Here is a 21,420-nt window from a genome sequence, read left to right on the forward strand (position 1 = left end):
TTTGTCCCGGGGCTCAGCAGCTCTGCAGCCTCTCTCCTCTCTCAGTCCTCTGCTGCACTTCCAGCATCTTCCCCAAACCTTTCCATGAACCTGACTCTCCCAGCCAGCTCCACACCCTGCCCAGGGAGGGCTGGCACAACCCAGCACCGCTGTCTCCTTTCTGCCCGTGCTTTGCACATCTGGAACCTCTTCTGGTGCTTCACCCGAAACCTCTCCGGGCTCCATCGCTCCCAGCCTGCGCTCCCCAGGATGCTGGCATGGGGCACAGCCCCGAGGTCTCCCTCCCTGCCCAAATATGGTTCCACACTGCTCCAGCATTACTTCATGCCCTGCATATGCAACACACCTATTTATACATTTTAATGGATGTTTGGCGTTCTGGGCCCCGGGCTGTTATCCCTCCTGTGGTGTGTGAGTGCTGTGATGCCCTCGGGCTTGTTTTCCTCTCAGCCCTTCACCTGGAACGTTTGCTCACTCCCACCCTCCTCTGCAGCACCTTCTCTCAGACCTTTCCTCCAATTTATGGTTTCCATCCCAAGCCTGTCTCCTGCAGGGCTTGGGTGTCTCTCAGCTCCCCTTCCCTTTCCCGATGGTTGGTGTGGAGGCACCCAGGGACCAACCAAACACCCCGTGGGTGGGGATTTATAAACAAAAGAGATTGTTGAAACAATCAGAACTAACATCTGCCCCTCTCCCAGATGGAAAGGAAGGGAATCCTGGTCCCTGAGTCTTTTCTTGTCCAGGATAAAGGCATCCCAAATGTCTTAGCAGTAAGCTAAGCTCACTGCTTAAGCTCTCTTAACTCGGGTCCCACACGTCGGTTTTTGGGGACACTTGAATTTCGGAGGTGGCTTGGATGGAGGAGCTGTGCAGCACCCAGCTTTTGGCACTGCTGCACTGTGTGGGTTTGGGCTTACCTGGAGCACACCTGGAGCTGCTGCACCCACACTGCAAAAAATGCACCACAAAGCTCTGGCTTGCTCCCAACCCGAGTCACTGGGAAGTACAGGCATGGCAGTGCAGCCACATGGCTCCAGAAGGGAAATCTGAGAGGAAATCCACATTTCAGTCAAATGAAAGAAATGTACTTTCAATTATTTTATTCAGGATAGTTTGGGTTTATTCCTGACAATAGCTCTGGGAGCTGGAGTATGTAACAGAGTCTTTGGAGACCAACAATTAGAAAGAGGTGAATCAAACCCCCAGTGCAAACATCCACGGGGTTTCTTGTCTGGGAATTCACAGCAAGCTGCAGAAATCTTGTACAGAACCACAACCTGAGAAAACAATGTCATAAATACCTGCTCAGTTTTGCTTGAAACATGGCTGTGTGCTCCTCCTGAGCTGCCCCCAGGCCACATCTCACCTGGGGCTCAACAGCAAACAGCTTCTTCTTGGCCTCTCAGCACTGGGAACAAACCCAGGATTCCCACCCCATCACCCAAACTCTTTTCCAGTGTGTGCTGCTCAATGTCCACCAATTGCTGCTTTGGGCTTTCTAGATAAAGACTGACCATGGTGATGTGTCCCCAGAGGGGAAAAGCAGAAGAGGTCTGAGGATGAGGAACAATCCAGAGGTTATTTCTGCACCATCTGGCACAGCTCAGCAGTCTTTGAGGCGAGCCCAAACACACCTGCAGGGCAGAAATCTCACTGCAGGTGCCAAAGGTGAGCTCAGGGATGAGCTCAGAGGAGCAACAGCTCAGGAGCAGGTCCAAAAACATCTCCAGAGGATGTGGTCACGTAGGAACTGAGGAAGGCAGGGCTCTGGGTGCCTGCACATTTTGGGGGGACAGAAGCCACAAGCTGTCCCAGTGCCAGGGGTCCAGCCCTGCCAGGACCAAGAAGAAGCAAAGAGCTGTGAGCCAGGGGACAGTGAGACACACAAGGTGACAAATTCTGCAGGGGCAGTGACCCAGGGATTGTTCCATCCTATTTATACCCTGCAGCTTTTGATGCCTCCTCAAAACTCCTTAATGACAAGAATCCCAGATGAGAATGTCAGGAACAAAGCATCTTGCAGTTATTGGGAGGTGGCTCTGGCTTCCTTGCCCTTCCTTTTTCACAGAACATCAGGAAAAAGTGATCTGGAGGAGAAGAGGGACCAGGTTGTCCAGGCTGCCACCCCTCTGCCTGGACCAGGGCAGAGCCATTGCAGGCTCAGAAAGGACACCTTGAGCATGTAACACACTCCTCATGAGCACAGAACTTCGCAAATCCCGAGAGCAGGGCTTGGTCTCTGCAGTAAATCCCTACAGGAGGTTGACTTTGGCCACAACCTGCTTGCAGCCCATGCTGGAGTACTGCTTGTCCCCTGTAGTGTAGTAACTGAGCTGATTTGCCAAATTTTCAATGTGCTTCTGGTCGGGATAGAGCCCCTCCCTCCTCATCTGCTCCAGGAAGCAGTTTATGACGTGAGACTTCTCCAGAAGCACAAAGGGGATGATGTCTGCAGCCTTCCACAGAGGGTGGACACCGACCAGGACCGGCTGGATGATGCTCAGCAGCTCCTCAGCTCCCCTTTGCTGATGCAGGAGCTCAGTGGATGCATTCTGGAGAACAAACTTTGTGATTTCAGCACCTCCCAGGTTGCTTATTAAAATGTAGATGGCATTGAGGAACTCGTTGGTTTGGTTGGGTTCAAAGAATCGGCCGAGAGTGTCCAGCAGGACGGGGGACATGAGCTCAACCTCATCCAGAATAAACAGCGGGGTCTTTTCCTCTATTTCAGCTCTGGTAACCATGTCAGAAATCTTCTTAGACAGATCTATTTCACACGAGAGGGGAGCCACCCCGCTGGGGCAGTGATGCATCACAAAATACTGGAGCACAAAGTCATTGGCCATGACAGAGCGAAAATGTTTGGCCAGCACCCAGCCCACGTGGCTCTTCCCAACCCCTGCTGGGCCATTCAGAGAGATCACCAGAGGCTTGTTGTGGATGTGGGTAGCCAGGTAGTCTTTCAGTAATTCCACAATACTTTCCACAGCAGCTTTCTGCCCAAATACTTCCCGGTGCATGGTTTTCTCCAAACCATCCAGGTCGTATTTTTGGAGGTTATCATCCAGGTTCTCTATTGCATTGAGAATCTGGAAGAAGATAATGGCAATGAGCAAGAGGAGGCAGCGCTTTGCCTTGCTCTTCTCCTCTGCTGGGAGGTATTTCTTTGTTTTATCTGGGTACAGAACCATCCTGGATTTCCTCCGGCTCTTTTTCCGCCTGCACTTTTTCACAGAGTAATGTTCCACAGACGTGTCAAAGGTGAAGTACTGGGAGCTCTCAAAGCCAGACTGGTTAAAGAAGGACATGGAAGGGCTGTAGAGGGAAGTTCTGCCCAGGGACAGCTGCCTCTGAAGCAGCCTGGTGTGGACAAACTCGGCAGACTTTTCCCGAGGGAGCTCCAGGTGCAGACGGCTTTTCTTCAGCCCCCTGTAGCAGCGGCGCAGGCGGACGATGGCCCGTAAGGGGGAGGAAATAGAAGTTATTTTCTTGGAAGCAGAGGGGATTACAGCATCTGGTACTTCCTCTGCGTCGCTCTCAGAGCAGGACGCCTCTTTTGCGTCACAGAGCATTTCCCCTTCCCCATCGCTGTCGGTGATGGGAATCTTCCCTTCCTCGTCGCTGTTGGTGATGGGAATTTCCCCTTCCCTGTCACTGCCAGCGTCAGGAATTTCCTCTTCCCCATCACTGCCAGTGCTGGGAATCTCCCCTTCCCCATCTCTGTCGCTGCCCAGCATCTCTCCCTCCACGCTGCCCTCGCTGGTGACAATTTCTGGGTCACAAGGAGCCTCTTCTTTTGTGCTGCTCTCAGCCCAGGGCACCTCTCGTGCTCCAGACGTGTCTCCTGTGGGATTGCTCTCCACCCCCAGATCCCTGAGGACACTTTTTCCATCCACCTCAGAGCAGGGCAGCTCTTCCTCCATCTCATCTGGTTCTTACAGCCCATTCACATCATCTTCTTTCTAAAAATAAAAGGAATGATGCAAAATCAACCTTCCTAACATCAGGAAGTGATGAATAACAGTGGAATTAGACAGATATTCCCCTTTCTAATGGGCAGAAACCTGCAGCAATCAACAATGCCAAGGTGGCTGAGATTTCCAGACCTAAGCTGACTTTCTGGAAGATGGGACAGATATGCAAAACTACAGATGAAATTCGGTGTCAATTCATGCAAGTTGATGTTGTAACACAAACCAAACACCGCCTTCAGATGCAGAAGGGAAGGTCAGAGCTGGCTGGGGCCAAGGCAGAGGCTCTGCTGTGAGAAGGAGGACAGCAGGACAGCAGGACAGACTGAGCCACGCTGTGAACCACGGCTGCCCGCTCCTCTTTCCCTACACCTGCTAAATTTAAGGAAGGCAGGGAGCCCCACCTCTGTGCCAGCACATGCACACAGGCACGTACACACCCTGTGGGAAGTCACTGGCTCACCCACGGACACCTCCGGGGCTGTGGGAGTGACTCGCTGCCATCCCTGCTGCGGTGGCACCTCCGGGCTGGATTTTCCTGGCTGTGCTGATGGATGTGCCTGGCAGGGAGGGGAGACCAGAGCTGCCCCTGGATGGGGAGGCACTTCCATCAGCTATCCTTAAAAAAAATCCACACTGGGTCTTGCCAAAAGCACCAGGAGTCTGCAGAGGACAGGGAGGACTGGGAGTTTGTTATTAACTCGCTCCAGCTCAGCAGGAAGCCACCAACCTGCACAAAGTCACGCTCTGGACAAGCTTTTACTTCCCCTGTGCAAAGCGGCCTCCGTCACCCACCGAGCCCCAGGGCAGCCCAGGAGCTGGGTGGGAGCCACAGGCACTGGGAAATGCTCCTTCTGCCTCCCTGCTTCACCCCACAGCCCTCCTGGCTGCTCTCAAACTCAAACCTTCGCTCCCACTCCCTGCGCAGGTCGGTTTCGGGACCGTGAGCCGGCATCGCCGGACCTGCCACTGCTGTGCTGCAATTAACCCCGAGTGCTAATTGCTGACCTGATTCCTGACCCCGTGCAGGGTTTGGTGTGCAGAGGCAAAACCAGCCAGGCGGGATCTGACAGGGTAGGGCTGAGGTGGCAGCAGGAGGGAGGGCTGGATGCCACCATCGCGGCGATGCCACCCAAAGGATGGCACTGGGAGCCCTGGGCTGTCCCCAGTGCAGTCACAGCTGTGCCCCTTCTCCACCCTGCATCCCTCACTCAGTGCCTGCAGCTCCCCAAAGGGACAAAGCTGTCCCCAGAGCCACTGGGGAACAGCCCCTGCAGCTCACACAGACCAGGGACACCACAGAGCTCAGCCAGCGATGAGAAAAACCTCCAAGCACTGACAAACATCCCCACAAACACAGGGTGAAGCTTTCTCAGCCCCAAGCCCTTGCAGGTGAAGAGGGGGTTGGTTAAATGCCAGGGGAGAGGTTATGGAAATTTACAGGAAAAGTTTTGGAGAACAGAAGGATCACAGAATTGTGGAATAATTATGGCTGGATGGAACCTTCAAAGAGCATCTTGTTCCAAACCCCTGCCACTGGCAGGGACACCCTCCACTAGCCCAGATTGCTCCAAGCCCCAACCAACCTGGCCTGCGATGTTTCCAGGGATGGGCCAGCCACTCTGGCAACCCCTGCCAGGGCCTCACCACCCTCATTCTAAGAAACTTCCTTATATCTACTCTAAAGCCACTCTCTTCCAGTTTAAACCCATCACCCCTGTCATAACAGGACCTGCTAAAAATTCCCTCTCTCTGTCTTTGTCACAGGCTCCCCTCAAGGCCTGGGAGGCTGCTCCTGGCAGGGAAACACAGGACACCCCAAGCACTCCCCATGGACATTTCCAGGCCACAGCCAGGTGCTGCTGCAGCTGAAACACAAAGTGATTTGGCTGCTCACAGCCCAGAGCCTGCTCTCCTGCTCCCTGTCCATGCAGAGAGCCTGAAGCTCCCACAAGACCCGTGGGGAATGGTGAGGACTGAGCGCTCACCAGCTGGGAGATGTTCAAAATCCTCCTTCCCAAAACCCACCAGCACATCCATCCCACCAGTGTGGGATGCCCAACCCTCCAGATGAGCCGAGCAAGGCAGGGTGGAAGGACAAAACCCCATCCTGAGCAATGAATCTGTCCAGTCATGAATATAATAAGCCTATTAATGCCATGACTCAGCCCCTAATACCTGCTGGTATTTACAGAGGACTGGAAGTTTCTAAGAGCAGCCCCTGCACACTCAGTGTCAGGTCAGGGCACGGCAGGAGGCTGTGCCAGCCTGCAATGATGCAATTTTGGCAGCTTAATTTAATATTTGGTGAAAACAACAGAAAAAAGAACCCAGGAATTTGGGTTTCAGCATCCCAGTGCTCATGTAAACACTGCTGATTGCTGTTCTGTGCTGAGCCTGGACACCACAGGAAAACTCGCACTTGGAAACACTCCTGGGAAGCCTCCAGCTTTCCTGCTGTAGCTCTTGCAGTGTTTGCATTCGTGCACCCTGCTGCAAAACCCGAAACAGCGTTTCCACAACAGAGGAGCCTGTGTGGGCAGCTGGAGGCGGCCTGGGAGAGGGCAGCAGGATGGGGACAGCCCCCAGGCAGGCAGCAAAGGGCTCTGGTGGCAGGAGAGGCCAGCAGAGAACCGTGGGGTTGGTCAAAAGCACCCTCGGCTGGGGAGGCTGCACCCCGACCTCTCGGGATGGGTAAAGCTGCCGGGAAAAGGGAACAGCTGGGAAATTCTAAATACTGATCCCCTCACCCCCAGCTGGAGCCAAACCCTCCACCCAAAAGGGAGCATTTCCACGGGGAGGGGGCACGAAGCTGTGGGAGGTGCGGATAAAGGGGTCGGGGGCTGGGAGGAGAAGCCCGGGATGCGGGCACGGCTCCTCTCGGGAAGAAGCTGAGCTTTGATCCCCAGGGTGACAGCGGTGACAGCCAGCAGCCCTCCCCGACAGCCTGCTCACCACCAAACCCCAGCAGCCCAAGCCAAGGTTCTGCCAGGCCCCAAAGGCAAGAGGAGAAGGACAGCAAGCGGAGGGGACGAGCCCGAAGCATCCCAAAGCAGCGGGAGCATCCTTGGAAAAGCGGCGGAAAGGAGCGACCGGGGATGGAGGGGATGGAGGGGATGGAGGGGATGGAGGGGATGGAGGGGATGGAGGGGATGGAGGGGATGGAGCTGGAAGGAGCTGGAAGGAGCTGGAAGGAGCTGGAAGGAGCCGGGGGTGTCCTGGGGACCCCCGAGGGATGGGGACAGGACGGGGGAGCCGATGCCAGCGCCGTTACCCGCGGTGTCCCCTCGCCCTCCGGGCTCGGACGGGCCGGCAGCTCCGGTGTCGCCGCTCTCATCCGCACAGAAAGCAGCCCCGGAGAGAGGAAATGGTGAGGAGGAGTGGCCCTGGGCGGCACTTCCTTCTCCCCGTGCCTTGGGATGGCCGCTGGGGCCGGTCCGTGTCCCCCTCCCGGCCGGAGCCCTCCCCGACACCGTGCGGACACTCCCCGTACCCAGGGAGCCTTTGCAGAAATCCCCGCAGCATTAGAACTTTTCACGTACCTTCTGGTTTTTTTATTAACTGGATCCTGGTTCTAAAATTCTGCAGCTCCTTCCCTCCCTTCAAGAAAACCTAAGGGTGGTTTAGTTTTATGTGTGAAAATTGCTTTAATATTACTTCAGTACCTCAAAAGAAAAGCTCGGCTTTATCCAGAATCACAAACTTCAGTAAACAGAGAAGTTCATCATCTTGCAAAAGTGGTAGGCTTTTGAACCAAGAGTAATAATTATTGTATTTCACTGAGTTCAGTTAGAATATAGAGGCATTTAAAATGGGCCCTGTCTATTCAATACTTAAGATACATGACAAGGAAATTACGCTTTGGAATTACATTTAAACACCTTCAGTGGTCTCTCTTCACCGTGTAAAAAAGCCGAGAGACACCAAAAAAATTTAACCCTGACACTCTTCTTTCAGCTCCTGCTGTTCTCCAGCGGTTCCTTCCTGTCGTGTGTGTTTGCAAATCCTGCACAAACACAGGGTGAGCTCATCCCCCGACAAAAACATCCCCACCCTGGGGCTGGCAGTCCTCAGTCACTGGGAACCCGGCACCCTAAAGGTCAGAGCTGCCAGGAGGGGTTCATTTGGGCTGAGGAGGTGTTTGGGAGCTTCCCCTGGCCAACAGGAGGAGCACGGAGAAAATCGAGTCAGTCTGAGGGGGAAGGAGTGAGTCCATAAAAAATAATGAGCCTGGAAAAAACCCAGCAAGTCCGGAGTGGTTGTTTGGACCCTGGGCTGTTCCTGCTCTGCTGCCCTCCCAAAGCCCCTTGGGGACATGGGGACAGCCAGGGCCACTTCTGGGACCAAGTTGTGCTGTGGGCACCCAAACTCCCCGGGGAAAGCGGCTCCATCCTTTCTGAGCAGGAACTGCCGGGGTTTTCCTGGCCCAGCAGCACAAAAGTTCAGGCGGCTCCTCCTCACCTGCTCTCCTCTTTCCTTCGGTCCCACCTCTCACCTGCGCTCACACAACCTGGCCGAGGCTTTTTCCTCCAAAACAAACCCGTCTGGTAACTCCAGAGAAGCACAAAGTGAGCTCTTGCTGGTATTTCAAGCTCCTGGTTTTTGATAGCCCTCAGCTGGAACCTGCACAGGACCTGAAATAAGGAGGAACCCCCCGAATTTGAGGGGTTTTGGTGCATCACTGTGCAGATCCCACCCTGGATGTGATGAACACAATTCCCCCCAGCTTCAGGGGAGGGGATTCTCTGAGCAATCTCCCCAGGAAGGTGCCTCTGCTGTGGCCAGCGGGATTTGCCTACCAAATCCTTGCAAATGTGGGGATTTCTGTGTCAGGAAGGCACAGCTGGAGCTGCCCTCGGGCTCGGGAAGCCGGGCAGGGCTGACCCGAAGCACAAATCCCATTGTCAGGAGCTTGGCAGGTGTTTTGGGGGCAGCCACCGAGAGAGATGCTCTTCTGGCTAATTCAGGTTTTTGAAGGAGGAGCATCCCCCAAGCAGAGTGATGGTAACCATGCAAAACCCCCCAAAACACAGAGCCCACCCCAAAGCTCTGAAAAATTCAACATTAGAGAAGCAAGAAGCTGCCACTCCCACTCCTGCTTTGGGGACCTCCAGCACCCCAAATTGTTGGGGACAAGCTGTGGGGAGGAGACACACTGGGGGGACATGCAGAGAGGTAATGTTTTAATGGGATTTTTGGGGTGAGGATGCCTGCAGGTGAGGGAGGTGTACATGGGGGGCACATGGGGGCTTCAGGGCAGTGCATGGGGGCCATGTGGGAGCAAATTTGGGCCACCAGCCCTGTTCCCCCCCCCCCCGTGTTCCCCCGGCTGGGCCCCACGGGGAGGAAACGGGTGCGGGGCCGGGATGGGGATGGGAGGTGCCACAGCCCTTCCTGCGGCCACGGATGCAAATCCTGCACAAACACAGCCTCTCCCACATGGGGAGAGAGGGGAGAGAATGTGCCAGGGAGGGGGGGACGGTGCCCTGAGCAGAGATTCTGGTACAAGCCTCTGAGTGGTACCCACTGCTTTGGGCACTTTGGGTTTGGTACCCACCAGGAGGCACCAATTTATGTTACAGCTTTAGGGTTTTCCTTCAAGTTTTGGAGGGTCATTCCCAGACCCAAAGGCCTTTTTTCCAAGCATGGATTTACCCTTTTTTGCAGTGTGATTCCCCAGCTCCACAGCCACATCAGCTCTGGATTGGGCTGGGGGTGGATTTCCTCCCTTTTACATCACCCACCTTGTGTTGATGTGCCCTGAATTGCTGCTGGGCTCCCCCTGAACCATCAGCCCTTCTGAATCCTAAATCCAGTGGAAATTCCCTGGATGCATTCCTGGGGCCATCAAGCCAGACCCCTCACTCTTCCCAATCTCATTCTTAGCAAGAATTTCCAGGCTCTGTGAGCAGCTTTAACACATCCTAAATAACCCAAACAATTTATCCCTGGGCTGGGGAATGTCCCCCGCATCCTGCCTGGGTTATCGTGACCCTTCCAAACAGTTTATAAATAGATCAAGGTAAATGAGGGGAGTGCTCTGTGTCACAGGATTTTTATATCTCATTCCTTGTTTTCAAGGGGTGCTGGGTCAGATGACCACTCCTAAAACCTGGGTTGAATCTGCTGCTTCTTTCTCCTCCAGGTGAGCTCCATCTGTACCTCACTAAAACGGTGAAAAAGAGGTAAAAGCTAAGAAAAATGGGTTGGGCAGGTTCAGCCCCTCATCTGCCAAAGGGAAGGTCTTGGCTGTGCTGTGAGGCACCATCCAGGCCCAGCACCAGGCAGGGGGAGAGGGCAGGCACCAGCTCACTCTGCTTTGGAAAACAGAAGGAGCACATCTAGGAAAAAAAATGGAAAATTTGGGAAATAATATGGGAAGTATCAGACAGCACTCCAGTCCCACCACCAGCATCCCCCAGAGCCATGGATATCACCTTGTGTTGGAGAAAATCACTGTAACACCTTCCCAAGGTCTGTATCATCACCAAGGGCTCTGCAAAACACCCCCAAAGAACTGGAGCCATTCCCAAGCATCCAAGGAGTAAAAAAGGTGTCCAAGGCCAGGCTGGACAGGGCTTGGAGCAGCCTGGGCTCGAGGAAGGTGTCCTGACCCATGAAGGGTGGAAGGAGATGAGCTTTAGGGTTCTTTCCAACCCAGGCCATTCTGTGAGTCTATGGTTCTAGAGTTTTATGTGCATTTCTGAGCTATAAATACGTTTTTCTTCTTTTCTTCTGGAGTGGGAATGATTTGCAAAGCCCTGGGACAGGGACTGCCCTGGCCAGCAGACACAGCTCCAGCCTGAAGCACAGCACAGCAAGTGGCAGAGGGAGCAGTACAAAGCCTTTTCTTCCCCCAGCTTCCTCTGTTCACCAAAAAAAAAAAAAAATCACATTTCTAGCTTGTTTCGATTAACTTTAAGACTTCTATATTCCATGAAGGCTGAAGCAGTCATTAAACCAGAATTTTTCCAGTTGTAACACTTTGAAACAGCCACACCACAGCTCAGCTGGTGGCTCTGGCTCTGCCACACCAGGACCTCCCACGGGCAGAGAGGTGACTCCAGGTCCTCTCAGTGGTGGCATCGCTCATCCTCCAGCTCAGGATGGACAAACTCCTCACACCCCTCAGGTCCAGCCCTTGGGCAGCGTGAGGGAGGTGGGAAGAGTCAGGATGGGAATGATGCTCATCCCCTGCCCTTCCAAGGCACAGCCACGGCTTTGGGGAGGGCTGGGAGTGCCCAGAGTGTGGGAATGCTGCTGGGATGGGGGACAGGACACACTCACTGCCCCACAGGCCCTGCACTGGGGGTGAGGAAACACCACAGAGCAATGAATCCACCTGCACAACACGTAAATAAATCGATATTCTTGCATCCATAAGCAAAGCAGAGGCAGCCACGGCCCTGAGTCACCCTGGGCTGTCCCAGCAGTGGCTCTGTGGTGAGTGGGGACAGCCCTGCTGCCAGCTCTGCTCCAAACTGGCAGCTGCTTTCATCTCCCCACATCAAAAGGAGCCTTTTTCTGTCCTGTCACAGCCACAGCACAACCAGACACTCCCTGGGACACTCAGGGATGGGGCTGGCACACCCTGGGCCGGCAGGCATTGACCCCACTGACCCCCAGCCCTTCCACTTCATTCCATGTGCTCAATGTTCTTTCATGAAAAAAAGGAAATATAACAAAGAAAAAAGTGGAGAGGAAATGAAGAAAGGGAAAGGTCTCTTGGGCACTCAGGCATGGATGTCCATCCTTTCCCTGCTGTTGCCATCGTGGATTTGCTGCCCTTTGAGGGTTTTTTTGCTTTACCTGAAGCAATCACAGGCTGGGGTTTATCCAGTTATCACCAGACTCTCTTCAATACAGGGAACCTTTGTAACAGGATGCACCAGGTTCCCAGTACCACACCCCTGCCATCCTGGAGCAAAGTGCCCCAGGGGATCAAGAAATCGTGCTTTATCCACACAGGAAAGCACCAAAGTACCCAAAGGGGAGAGAACTGCTGCACCCTGCAGCTGCTGGAGGGATGCCACAGGGATCTGTGGGCTTTAGGCACTGAAAAGCAAGGTTCAGTGTTAAATAGGGGGTGATTTCCATGTTCCACAGGTGTCTCACACACCTGGGTGGAAGGCCACACTCACAGCTGCTCCCATGGCTCACCTGTGGCTCTGTTTAGTCTCAATTCCAAACTCACAGGCTGGGACTGAAGACTCAGCAGAGGAGGAGAACAACTCCTTGGGCTGTGGAAACCCATTGGTTGCTTCACAGAAAACATATTTTTAGTAAAAGCCAGATTTTCCCAGCATATTCCTCCTGATGAGCAAAACCCATGTGGAAAGCAGAACTGAACACCATGGAGCAGGGATGTGATACAATCCTGAAACTGCTCCAGAGCTGGCTGGGGGACAGTGTTTAACCAGGAGCTCTGGGATTATCCCACCCAATTTCCTCCTGTGCTGCCAACAGCCCTGGAGCTCCCCAGGACAACGTCCCCAAGGGCAGCCCTGTGGTGCTGGGACACACACAGGTACCTGTGCCAGGACAAAGCAATCCCACCAGGGCCTGGATAATCCACTGGATCTCCTCCAGGACTAACCAGCTTGCCCTGAAGAACAGCAACATCTCATCCATCTAAAGCATTCTTCATCCCACAATAAAATTATTCCACACAATTTAAGAGTCCCAAACAAGGGCACCCTGCAGTTTTCCCCCAAGCCTTCGTTTTGGCCAGGGTCTCATTAATCACATCCAGCTCCAAGACACTGCTTTAGCCACACACAGAGTCCCAGACAGCAGCTGGAGCCAACAGCCCCCTCCCAAAACCTTCTGGGGCTGCACATGGAGACCAAGGAAAGACAGACAGTGCCTGGCAGACTGGGGAGCTTCCTGCCTGCCCCTCCAGCATGGGGAGGTGCCAAGAGGAAAGAAAAGAGTTGACACCATTGAAAAAAGGAAATTTATTTATTAACCAGGGAGGTGGGCCCAGGCACTCACATGAGGGAGGGAGGAATGTGTGGAGCAGACCCAGACGTGGGGTGTCCAGGCTGCTGCTGAGCTGACAGCCATTCGGGGAAGGGGGTACAGAGAACCCCCAGGGCAGAGAACCCCCAGCAGGACACTGAGAGCTGGTGGCACTCTGGAGCAGAGCTCAGGCACAGGCAGGAGTGCCCAGGGACGCTGCCAGGTCAGTTACAGTTCTTGGGCAGGCGATAGACCCCCCCTGAGTAGATGAGCTGCTGGTCCCGGACCTTTTTCTGGAGGAATCCCTGCAGCTCCTGGATATCGATCTCAGTGACCACGGGGCCCGTCATCACAAACATCTTGAGCATGCTGTGAATCCTCTCCAGGGACAGGCTCTCCAGGTTGGTCAGCATGGCCTGGATGTACGTCCAGAACAGCTGCAGAGGGACACAGGCCACAGTGAATGACTGACACTACAGCATAAAGCAAATACCCCAAAAACAAGGCAGGGATGCAGCTGGCACTAAGTTCTGCTCTCAGCCATGAGCATGGGGTCTTCAAGCAGGGCATATCCAACAACAGCAGCAAAGTGCTGGGACACTGAGCTAGACAGTGGGATCTGACCTGCAGCACACACATGACCCTCTGTGGATGAACACCAGTATGACAATGCTGTGGTGCACAACACACACAGTATGACTCACAGGCAGGAAAGGCACTGGAAATGTCCAGGAACCACAACAGAGAGAAGGCAGAGATCCAGCTGTTAGTACTGGGAAAGTTTTTTGGGCAGTCAGAAGTGCCAAAAAGTGTTGCTTGGGTGCATCCAAAGTAGTTATGGCTATTTTCAAATATGAAATCATGTCTCAGACGTTTTTTCTTTTTTTAAACTAAAAAAAAAAACAATTTGGAGATTTCCAAATGGTTCCCTGACTCAGCAGCTGGGCACTTGTCTGGAGGGAAGGCTGTGATCCAGCATCAAAAGATTAACCAAGAGATACCCACTTGAAAACCCAAATGTTTGTGCTGGACTTGGCCACTTGCAGTGGAAAATGTGAATCCATAGTGCAAACTGAATCCATCATCTTGATCAGATTCCCCAAACCCAAAAGACAGGATGTTTGCATCACCACAGGGACAGGTACCTGCAGCTCCTCCTCCTTCTGGTCAGCCTGTGAGGCCATGGCAGAGTCCCCCTCCTCGTCACTGTCAATCAGAACAACTTTCTCCACCTGGTCCTTCTGCTCCTCCTCGATGACGGTGAAGGTGCCCTCGGGCTCTTCCCGCAGGACTCCCTGCTGCAGCCACAGCGTCATCTTCCTCTTCAGCGACGTCACGGGCACCTTGAGCACTTCACTCAGCTCTGTCAGCGTCCAGGTGCCTGCAGAGACCATGGAAATCAGACAGGAGATGGAGAACAGGACACTTTCCACACCCAAGCTTGCCAGGATTTGGAAGGAAGCAGGGTAAGGCAGGGGAGGCACTGCCAGAACAAGCAGAGGGGTGCAGAGCTGTGGCCCTGCTGGGTGCTGGAAACCCTGTGGGAGAACCAAACCCATGCACCAGGTCTTGGTCCTCCTGCCAGAGCTCTCAGAGCCTCCAGCTGCCCGAGGAACGTGTCTTTCCCAGCCATGGAAGCACAGACAGGGGCTGCCCAGCGCTCACTCTTGGTCTGGAAGTGCAGGATGATGGCAGCGTGCACAGGAGACACGGACAGGGAGAGCGTGCGATCAGCCAGCTCCACGTCCAGGCTCACCAGCCCCAGGTGGTACTTCCAGTTCAAGGTCCTCATGGCCTGGGAAAAGGGGGAAGCAGCTGATCCCAGCAGATCTCCCAGCAGGAACCACTAAGTGCTGGGTTATTGCAAACCCCACTGTAACAGCGTGGGCCAACCAGCAGCTAAAGGAGACTGGATAAAGCTTTCCTAAGGAGGGTTAAGCTGGGCTCACCTTTAGTTTCTCATACTTCTTAGAATACGCTTCCATGGCTTCCTTGATCTGCTCTGGAAGCTCCAGCTTCTCCTCTTTGAGTGGTGGCCAGAACTCACTGGACAGGATAACAGCCACGAGGCTGAAGGGAGGCCTCTCCTCCTCAGGGAGCTTCTCCTCCTCATCCCGAATGTTGGCGTTAATGCGCCGCGAGTCGGCCATGTCCTGCAACAGGCACAGGGGGCTCAGGGGGCTCCTTCCCTTCAGAGTCAGTGCTAACCAGTGCTGAAGGAGAGGCTTCAACAAGGTGAAAAGTGTTCTCTCCAAAGGGTGATGGAAAGGATGTGATCTCATGTATATTCTACTTGGAAGTCTGCTACGTACTCAGAAAAATTTGTGGGATGTTAGAGGGAGGAGTTATAACTCAACACTGCCTTCACTGGAGGCCTTCCACACCTGTGTTCTTCCCAGAGTGCTCCAAAAGAATCAAACTCCAGAGTCCCACCCCCAGAGGAGCTGGACAAGCCCAGCTCTTCAATGCCAGGATACTGCAGGAAGGGCAGGAGAGACAGCAGCACCAGAGCAACCACTCCCCAGAGCTGATAATCCAACCCACAGGGCTTAAAAACAGACATGATTTAAATGCACTCCTGCCTGCCACAAATCAGCCCCTCTCTGGCATTCTGGAGCCCCCACTTTCCTAAGAAACCCTTTCTGGGTCACTCCTCAAGTCCCTCCCCTTCCCCAATGGGCTCAGACACACAGGACTTGAATTAAAAAAATAAAAGGAGTTACTTTTAACATGACTTCACAGTAGTGCATCTGAGCTTCACCAAACCTCAGCTTCAGCAGCTCCACGTTCCGGATTTCCCTGGAAAGAGACACAGCAGGTCAGGCACGGGGCCCTCAGCAGGACAAACCTGGCTTGGCCTCCACCCCTCACCACACAGCCAAAAAAAGGAAGTCCCTGGCACAAGGATGCTCTTCCTAGGAAGCCTTGCAAGGCACAGTGTCTGCCCAGGATGGCTCCTGGTACCCAAGGGAGGAACAGCCACCTCCTCTAGGCCAGCAGCTTTTTAAAGACAGAATCCCAGAATGGTTCAGGCTGGAACCACTGGAGCTCATCCAGTTCCACCTCCCTGCTCAAGCAAGGTCCCCTGGAGCAGTCACTCAGGGTTGTGTCCAGATGGGCTTGGAATATCTCCAGGGAAGACCTCACAGCCTCTCTGAGCTCCTGTTCCACTCCTCAGTCACCTCTCCTTACAGCAAAGCTCTTCCTCATGTTCAGGTGGAACTTTCTGTATTTCAGAAAAACACATCTCCCATCCCTTCCACTTGAGGGGCCATCAACATGTGGGATGGAGCTAAGAGCATGTCAGTGTCTCCAAATTCCTGCTCTAACACAAGCCAAGGGCAGGACTGAGCATGGAATTCTAGAGGCAAACTCAAAGCTGCAAAGCAAATAGCCAAAGGCACTCCTGGCTGCACAAACAGCCACTGACAGGACTGAGTCTGAAAGTTCTACCCTTCAGACAACAGGTAAAAGAAAACTCAGGTGATTTTTCCAGGGAAGCCCTGGCTGTGGGCGCTGGGGCCTCACCTCTCAGCGCTGTAGTTGAACTGGTGCAGCAGCCGGTCAGCCAGCAGCGTGCGGTACTCGTTGATGAACAGGTCCTTGCTGCCGTAGATGCTCACCAGGAGGCTGATGATGTCTGAGGAGCGACGCTTGGAGCTCGATTTCCCTGGTGGAATCCAGTGTGACATTAACAGGGACCTGCCCCAGCCCAGCTCCAGAGAACCAGCAAATGAGCTGCTGAAGGCTCCAGCCCACCAGGGAAAACAGCCGGCTGCCAGGACTGCTGGGCTCAGCATCTCACCTGGATCTGCATCCACTGGGTCAGGAACCCAGTCCCCTGGCTCTGAGATGTCATCATCACTCTCCTGGCCATTCTCCAGGGTCACTGGGTCAGCTTTGGAGAGCTCGTTTGCCAGGTCACCCGAGCCCTCAGCATCCCCCGTGAGACCGGCCACGATCTGCCGCACCGTGTCCTCCCGAGTCCTGCCAGCAGCAATGGAAACGGAGCGAGTGAGGGGAGGGAAAGGGGATGTGTCAGACTGCCCCACACTCCTCCTACCTCAGGTACTTCCTGATGGGCTCACAGGCAACCTCCAGGATAACCATGGAAGGGTCCAGCTCCCGCAGGGCCTTGATGGCCGAGATATACAGAGTGATGATGTCGGACGTGTTGACTCCTGCAGGAGAGGATAATGGCTTGGATAGAAGGAGTTTGGATGGTCCAAGCTCTCTGTTCCATCTGTGGTGTGGGAAGAGGAGGGCTTTGCTGCCCTACTGCCCAAGGCAATGGGGCAGATCAGATCCATGTGCCTGAGAAACCAGTTTTGAGCATGAATGGAGGCTCAGAGCTGAGCCCTGACAGTGCAAAGAAGCCTTTGCCCACCTGGACCGAAGCTAAACTTTGTGCTCCTGACCACAGTGTAAAAATGAGGCCAAAGGGGGCTGGGATGGCTGCTGCTGTCATGCCCACTAGAACATGAAGAACGTGTGATGGGCATGGTGACTGCCCCTCACTCCTCAAACAGGAAACCAGATCAGCTCCAAGTAGATCCCCACTGATGCCCAGGCTCCTCACAGTGTCAGGACACAGACAGGGATGTAAAACCCACCAGGATGCAGAAGTCTCATTTCCAGAGCATTTTTCAGGGAGCTGAGCAGCTGCTGCCTCTGGTTAGTCCTTTCCAGGCAGAATTTGAGGTCCTCCACAGCAGGCTTTGACTCTGGGAAATCTGCAAACCAAGCAGTGATCAGGAGCAGTGCCAGGCTCTGAGGGGAGGCAGTGTGGCACATCAGAGAGCTCTCTCACCCACCCAGCCCCAGCCCACGGGTGAAGCACCTCGGATGATGCTGAAGAGCTCCTCGATGCGCATGCTGGCGTAGATGCGGTAGAAGAACCTCTGGACGTGGCAGCGCCAGCGTTTCAGGGTGCTGCTGGCTTCTGGGGAGGGCTGTGCCGAGGGGCCATCCTGCAGGAACACCCTGCTGAGCCACCCAATCACCTTCTCTATCCACTGCAGATGAAAGGGAGAAACAGATGTGAACACAGAGCTGGATGCCACATCCTAACCCACCCCAGCTGGCAGAAAGGGGCAGCTGGACCAGGACAGCATCACCCCCAGCTGCTCTTCAAATGTGCCCCAGTCTGGGTTATAGCTGGGGAAAGCCCAGCTGAAAGAATTGGAACTTTAATTGAAGATACAGGATATTCTAATTATGGGCTCACCTACACAGAGGGAGGGCCCTCTGCTGGCCAGGTGCTGATCTTGTGGTTTGTAAACTGGAACCACAGAAATTCCCTCATTACTACAGACATCACGAGGTGAAATGTGGCAGTCCTTCATGCACAGGTCAGAGCAAACCTTCCCCTCCACAATCAGCCAAAATTGGGAGTTTTAGCCACCTCTCCTGCCAGGCCTGCTGGAAGTCAAAGCCCTGGACCAGGTGTTTAAGTTGGAATCTGCTTTTAGCCTGTTGGCTAAAACCCAACAAGAGCTGCACATCTCCCAGGGAGGACTCTCACTGCCCCCGCACCTGCCTTACCTCTTGGAACTCGTTGAGGAAGGAGTGCTCGTACTCCCCGCGGCAGCGCTGCTCCATCCTCTCCTCGATCATCCTGTGCAAGATGGTGGTGACAGCGTCAGCGCTCACCCTCTCCAGCAAATTCAGCCGGCGGCTGCGGGCACAGGGACACCGTCAGGAATGTGTGGGGGAAAAGGCACCAGCAAATCAAGAAAATCTTATAGCTGAAGGCACCACCCTCCCTGTGCATTCCACTGAGGCAGGCCCAGCTCAGGCCACAAGCTCCGAGAGCCCACAGAGATGTGCTACATGTGCAACACACGGCATGACTGCTATCCCATCTTCCTTACTGACATTATTTACAGCCATCAAAAGCCTTTTAATTTTAAAGAGTTTTCATAGAATCAGAGAATGGTTTGGGTTGGAAGAGACTTTAAAGATCATCTAGTCCAAAGCCCTGACATGGGCAGGGACACCTTGCACTAGCTTGCTTCTTTGTGGTCAGAGACCTCAGAGCAAGAGGAGAATATTCTCATATCCAGGGAGAGGAATGTTCTGTCTAAAGATCTGCTCTTGTTCAACCACCAGTTGAAAGCAGAAAGTCCATGCTGAGTTCTCTACCCACCACCATGACACAGCCTGACCTCACACAGCTCCTCCTGTTCTCAGGGATCAATAAAACCTGCTGCTGCTCCCCATCCAGACTCCCCCTTGCTCCGAGTGACAGCCACCACCCCATGAGATACCTACAGAATGTCATTGAGCTGCTGGAACTGTCCCATGGCTTCAGGGCACCAGCACTGCTCCCTCTTGCTGCTGCAGCCTGCACAGAGCTGGCCCTCTCCTCCGCCCTCCTCTGGGTCACTCTCCTGCTCGGGCTCACTCATGCTGCTCTCACTCTCATTCGTTCCATCCTCTCCTTTCTTCCACTGCCGCATGTATATCCTGAACGTGCGGCTGTAGAACTGCTGGATCATCTCCTGGAAGGATTTGGTCGTGGAGAAGAAGAGGATAGCTTTGAACATGGTGTAGACCTTCTCCTTCAGCGTCTGAGCACCTGTCCCCAGGAGCAGGCCTGCTTTGGTCCACTGCTCCAGGAGCTCCAGGCTGTTCAGGTAGGGCTCCAGGCGGCACTTGAGCAGACTGAACGCGTCCAGGAGCAGCACTGCGCACTGGGGCTCCTCAACCATGTTCTCATACTGGCTAATGCAGATCCAGAACTCGGGGGCGATATTTGCCTGCAGGTCAGTCTGCAGCACCTCGATGAACCACTCCTCCACGATGGAGTGCAAGTCGTAGCACTGCAGCACCTCCAGGGCTGCCCGGAGCTCGGCATCCTGCAGCGGCCCCGCAGCTTCAGCCCTCGGGGTTGCCTGGAAAGTGGAGGGAACACAAGGTAAGCATTTGTTGGAGGACACTGGGACTCTGCTGCCAGGGATGCTGCTCCTCCATGGTGACCTGCCAGGGTCTCAGCCCACCGCTGGATGCCCAGCGCACCCTCCCAGGGCTCACACCCGCACACATCACTGCTGTCCCTGCTGGTGGCTGCTGCAGGACACAGCTGCTGGTGGGAATGCTGTGAGCCACCCTTGGGCACCCAAAATACAGGGCTCTGGAGCAAAACCCTTCTTTGGCCAACACCAGTTCCATCAGACGGAGTGGGAGCAGAGCCACAGCACGGCCGGGCAAGCTGTGGCCTTTTGGTCCTGCTCCTGGTTGGGCTGACAGGGAGAGGGGCGGCTGGACCCACGGCCCTTCCCTGACAGCCCCCAGCAGCCACCACCCCCCGCACACCCAGGAGCTCCGGCCGTTCCTGCCCTGGCCCGAACCGTTCCTCCCTCAGCTCCGGCCGTTCCTCCCTCACCCCCGGCCGTTCCTCCCTCACCCCCGGCCGTTCCTCCCCCAGCTCCGGCCGTTCCTCCCTCACCCCCGGCCGTTCCTCCCTCACCCCCGGCCGTTCCTCCCTCACCCCCGGCCGTTCCTCCCTCAGCCCCGGCCGTTCCTCCCTCAGCTCCGGCCGTTCCTCCCTCACCCCCGGCCGTTCCTCCCTCACCCCCGGCCGTTCCTCCCTCAGCCCCGGCCGTTCCCACCCGCCCCGCGGACCCAGAGCCGGCGAGGCCCGGCCGGGGAGGAGCCGAGGCCGGAGCATCCCGGGGGGCGGCGGCTCGGGCCTGCCCCGTGCCCGGCGGAGCGCAGCGACCCGTGAGGGCCCGCTCGGTCCCCGCTCGGTCCCCGCTCGGTCCCCGCCCGGTCCCCGCTCACCAGCCCCAGCGCGGCGGGCGGCACCAGCGCGGTGCTGAGCGTGTGCCAGGCGGCCGAGAGCTCCATTCGGGCCGCAGGAAGGGGCGGAGCGGCGGCGATGAGCGGCACCGGGGCCGCGCTGCGGGGGCACCACGAGGCGCTGCGGGAGGGTGAGCGGGGCCGGGCGGGCGGGCAGCGGGGCCGGGGACCGGGCAGGGGGAGCGGGCCCGTCTGACGCTGCCGTCCCGCAGGGCTGGCGGAGCTCCGCGCCCGGCAGAACGAGCTGAGCGGGCGGATCCGGGCCAAGGAAGTGGAGCGGAGCCGGCTGCAGGCTCGGCTCGCCCTGCTCTCCCGGCGCTTGTCCGACACCAGCGAGAGCCTGGCCGGGCTCCGGTCCGCCCGAGCCCACATCGCCCGCACCATCGCCGACATGGACACGGCCTCCGGGCAGGTACTGACAGCGAGCAGCGCTCAGGGCGCTCGGTGTGTTGAGACTGGAGGAGAACCCAAGATTTAGTGTAGTTTCTTTCATCTTTAATGGAATAATGTCATTAAAAGTGTCTAATTGTTGGGGCAGTAGAAGATGGGAAGGAGGAAAGAACGAGGGCTGGCACTGTCATTTTGGTCCCTGTGTGTGTTACTGCCAGGCAGGATCTGCTTGATCCCCACAGACAGGGGCAGAGCTGTTCTGTATTAAACACCAACAGCTTTCTGTTTTATAGAA

The 21,420-nt window shown here is 55.2% G+C and overlaps 2 protein-coding genes across 6 annotated transcripts; both read right to left on the reverse strand.

Annotated features, from left to right (window-relative positions):
- Nucleotides 1-1,083: 1,083 nt before the first annotated feature.
- TOR4A (torsin family 4 member A) lies at nt 1,084-12,004 on the reverse strand. Of its 5 annotated transcripts, none has more exons than XM_088065920.1 (4): nt 11,781-12,004; nt 8,467-8,605; nt 7,514-7,583; nt 1,084-3,962 (listed from the first exon to the last, which is right to left on the reverse strand). In XM_088065920.1, exon 4 carries the CDS (start codon nt 3,921-3,923, stop codon nt 2,253-2,255), a length of 1,671 nt encoding a protein of 556 aa, XP_087922046.1. In that variant the 5' UTR covers nt 3,924-3,962; nt 7,514-7,583; nt 8,467-8,605; nt 11,781-12,004; the 3' UTR covers nt 1,084-2,252. The 5 variants fall into 5 exon arrangements, with proteins under 5 accessions (XP_087922046.1, XP_087922045.1, XP_087922048.1 ...); XM_088065919.1 differs by having other exon boundaries at nt 8,433-8,605; XM_088065922.1 differs by lacking the exon at nt 7,514-7,583 and having other exon boundaries at nt 8,433-8,605.
- Nucleotides 12,005-12,913: 909 nt separating this feature from the next.
- ANAPC2 (anaphase promoting complex subunit 2) lies at nt 12,914-21,147 on the reverse strand. The gene is made up of 13 exons (XM_005527321.3): nt 20,718-21,147; nt 19,206-19,828; nt 18,477-18,609; nt 17,773-17,947; nt 17,546-17,665; nt 16,996-17,113; nt 16,738-16,919; nt 16,461-16,602; nt 15,656-15,731; nt 14,882-15,085; nt 14,598-14,727; nt 14,078-14,313; nt 12,914-13,369 (listed from the first exon to the last, which is right to left on the reverse strand). Exons 1-13 carry the CDS (start codon nt 21,126-21,128, stop codon nt 13,157-13,159), a joined length of 2,763 nt encoding a protein of 920 aa, XP_005527378.2. The 5' UTR covers nt 21,129-21,147; the 3' UTR covers nt 12,914-13,156.
- Between the last annotated feature and the right edge of the window lie 273 nt (nt 21,148-21,420).

This window comes from Pseudopodoces humilis, chromosome 22 (genome assembly GCF_049639895.1).
Source record: "Pseudopodoces humilis isolate 2021_Gansu_Grassland_sample_001 chromosome 22, ASM4963989v1, whole genome shotgun sequence".
NCBI lineage: Eukaryota > Metazoa > Chordata > Aves > Passeriformes > Paridae > Pseudopodoces > Pseudopodoces humilis.

Excerpts from the sequence above, each read along its gene's own strand:
- TOR4A (XM_088065921.1), bottom strand. The coding sequence starts at position 3,923 with ATGGAGGAAGAGCTGCCCTGCTCTGAGGTGGATGGAAAAAGTGTCCTC.
- ANAPC2 (XM_005527321.3), bottom strand. The coding sequence starts at position 21,128 with ATGTCGGCGATGGTGCGGGCGATGTGGGCTCGGGCGGACCGGAGCCCG. Across the intron at positions 17,948-18,476 it reads TCCTCAACGAGTTCCAAGAG|TGGATAGAGAAGGTGATTGG; the intron begins GTAAGGCAGGTG and ends TTTCATCTGCAG. Across the intron at positions 17,114-17,545 it reads AATGAGACTTCTGCATCCTG|GAGTCAACACGTCCGACATC; the intron begins GTGGGTTTTACA and ends CCTCTCCTGCAG.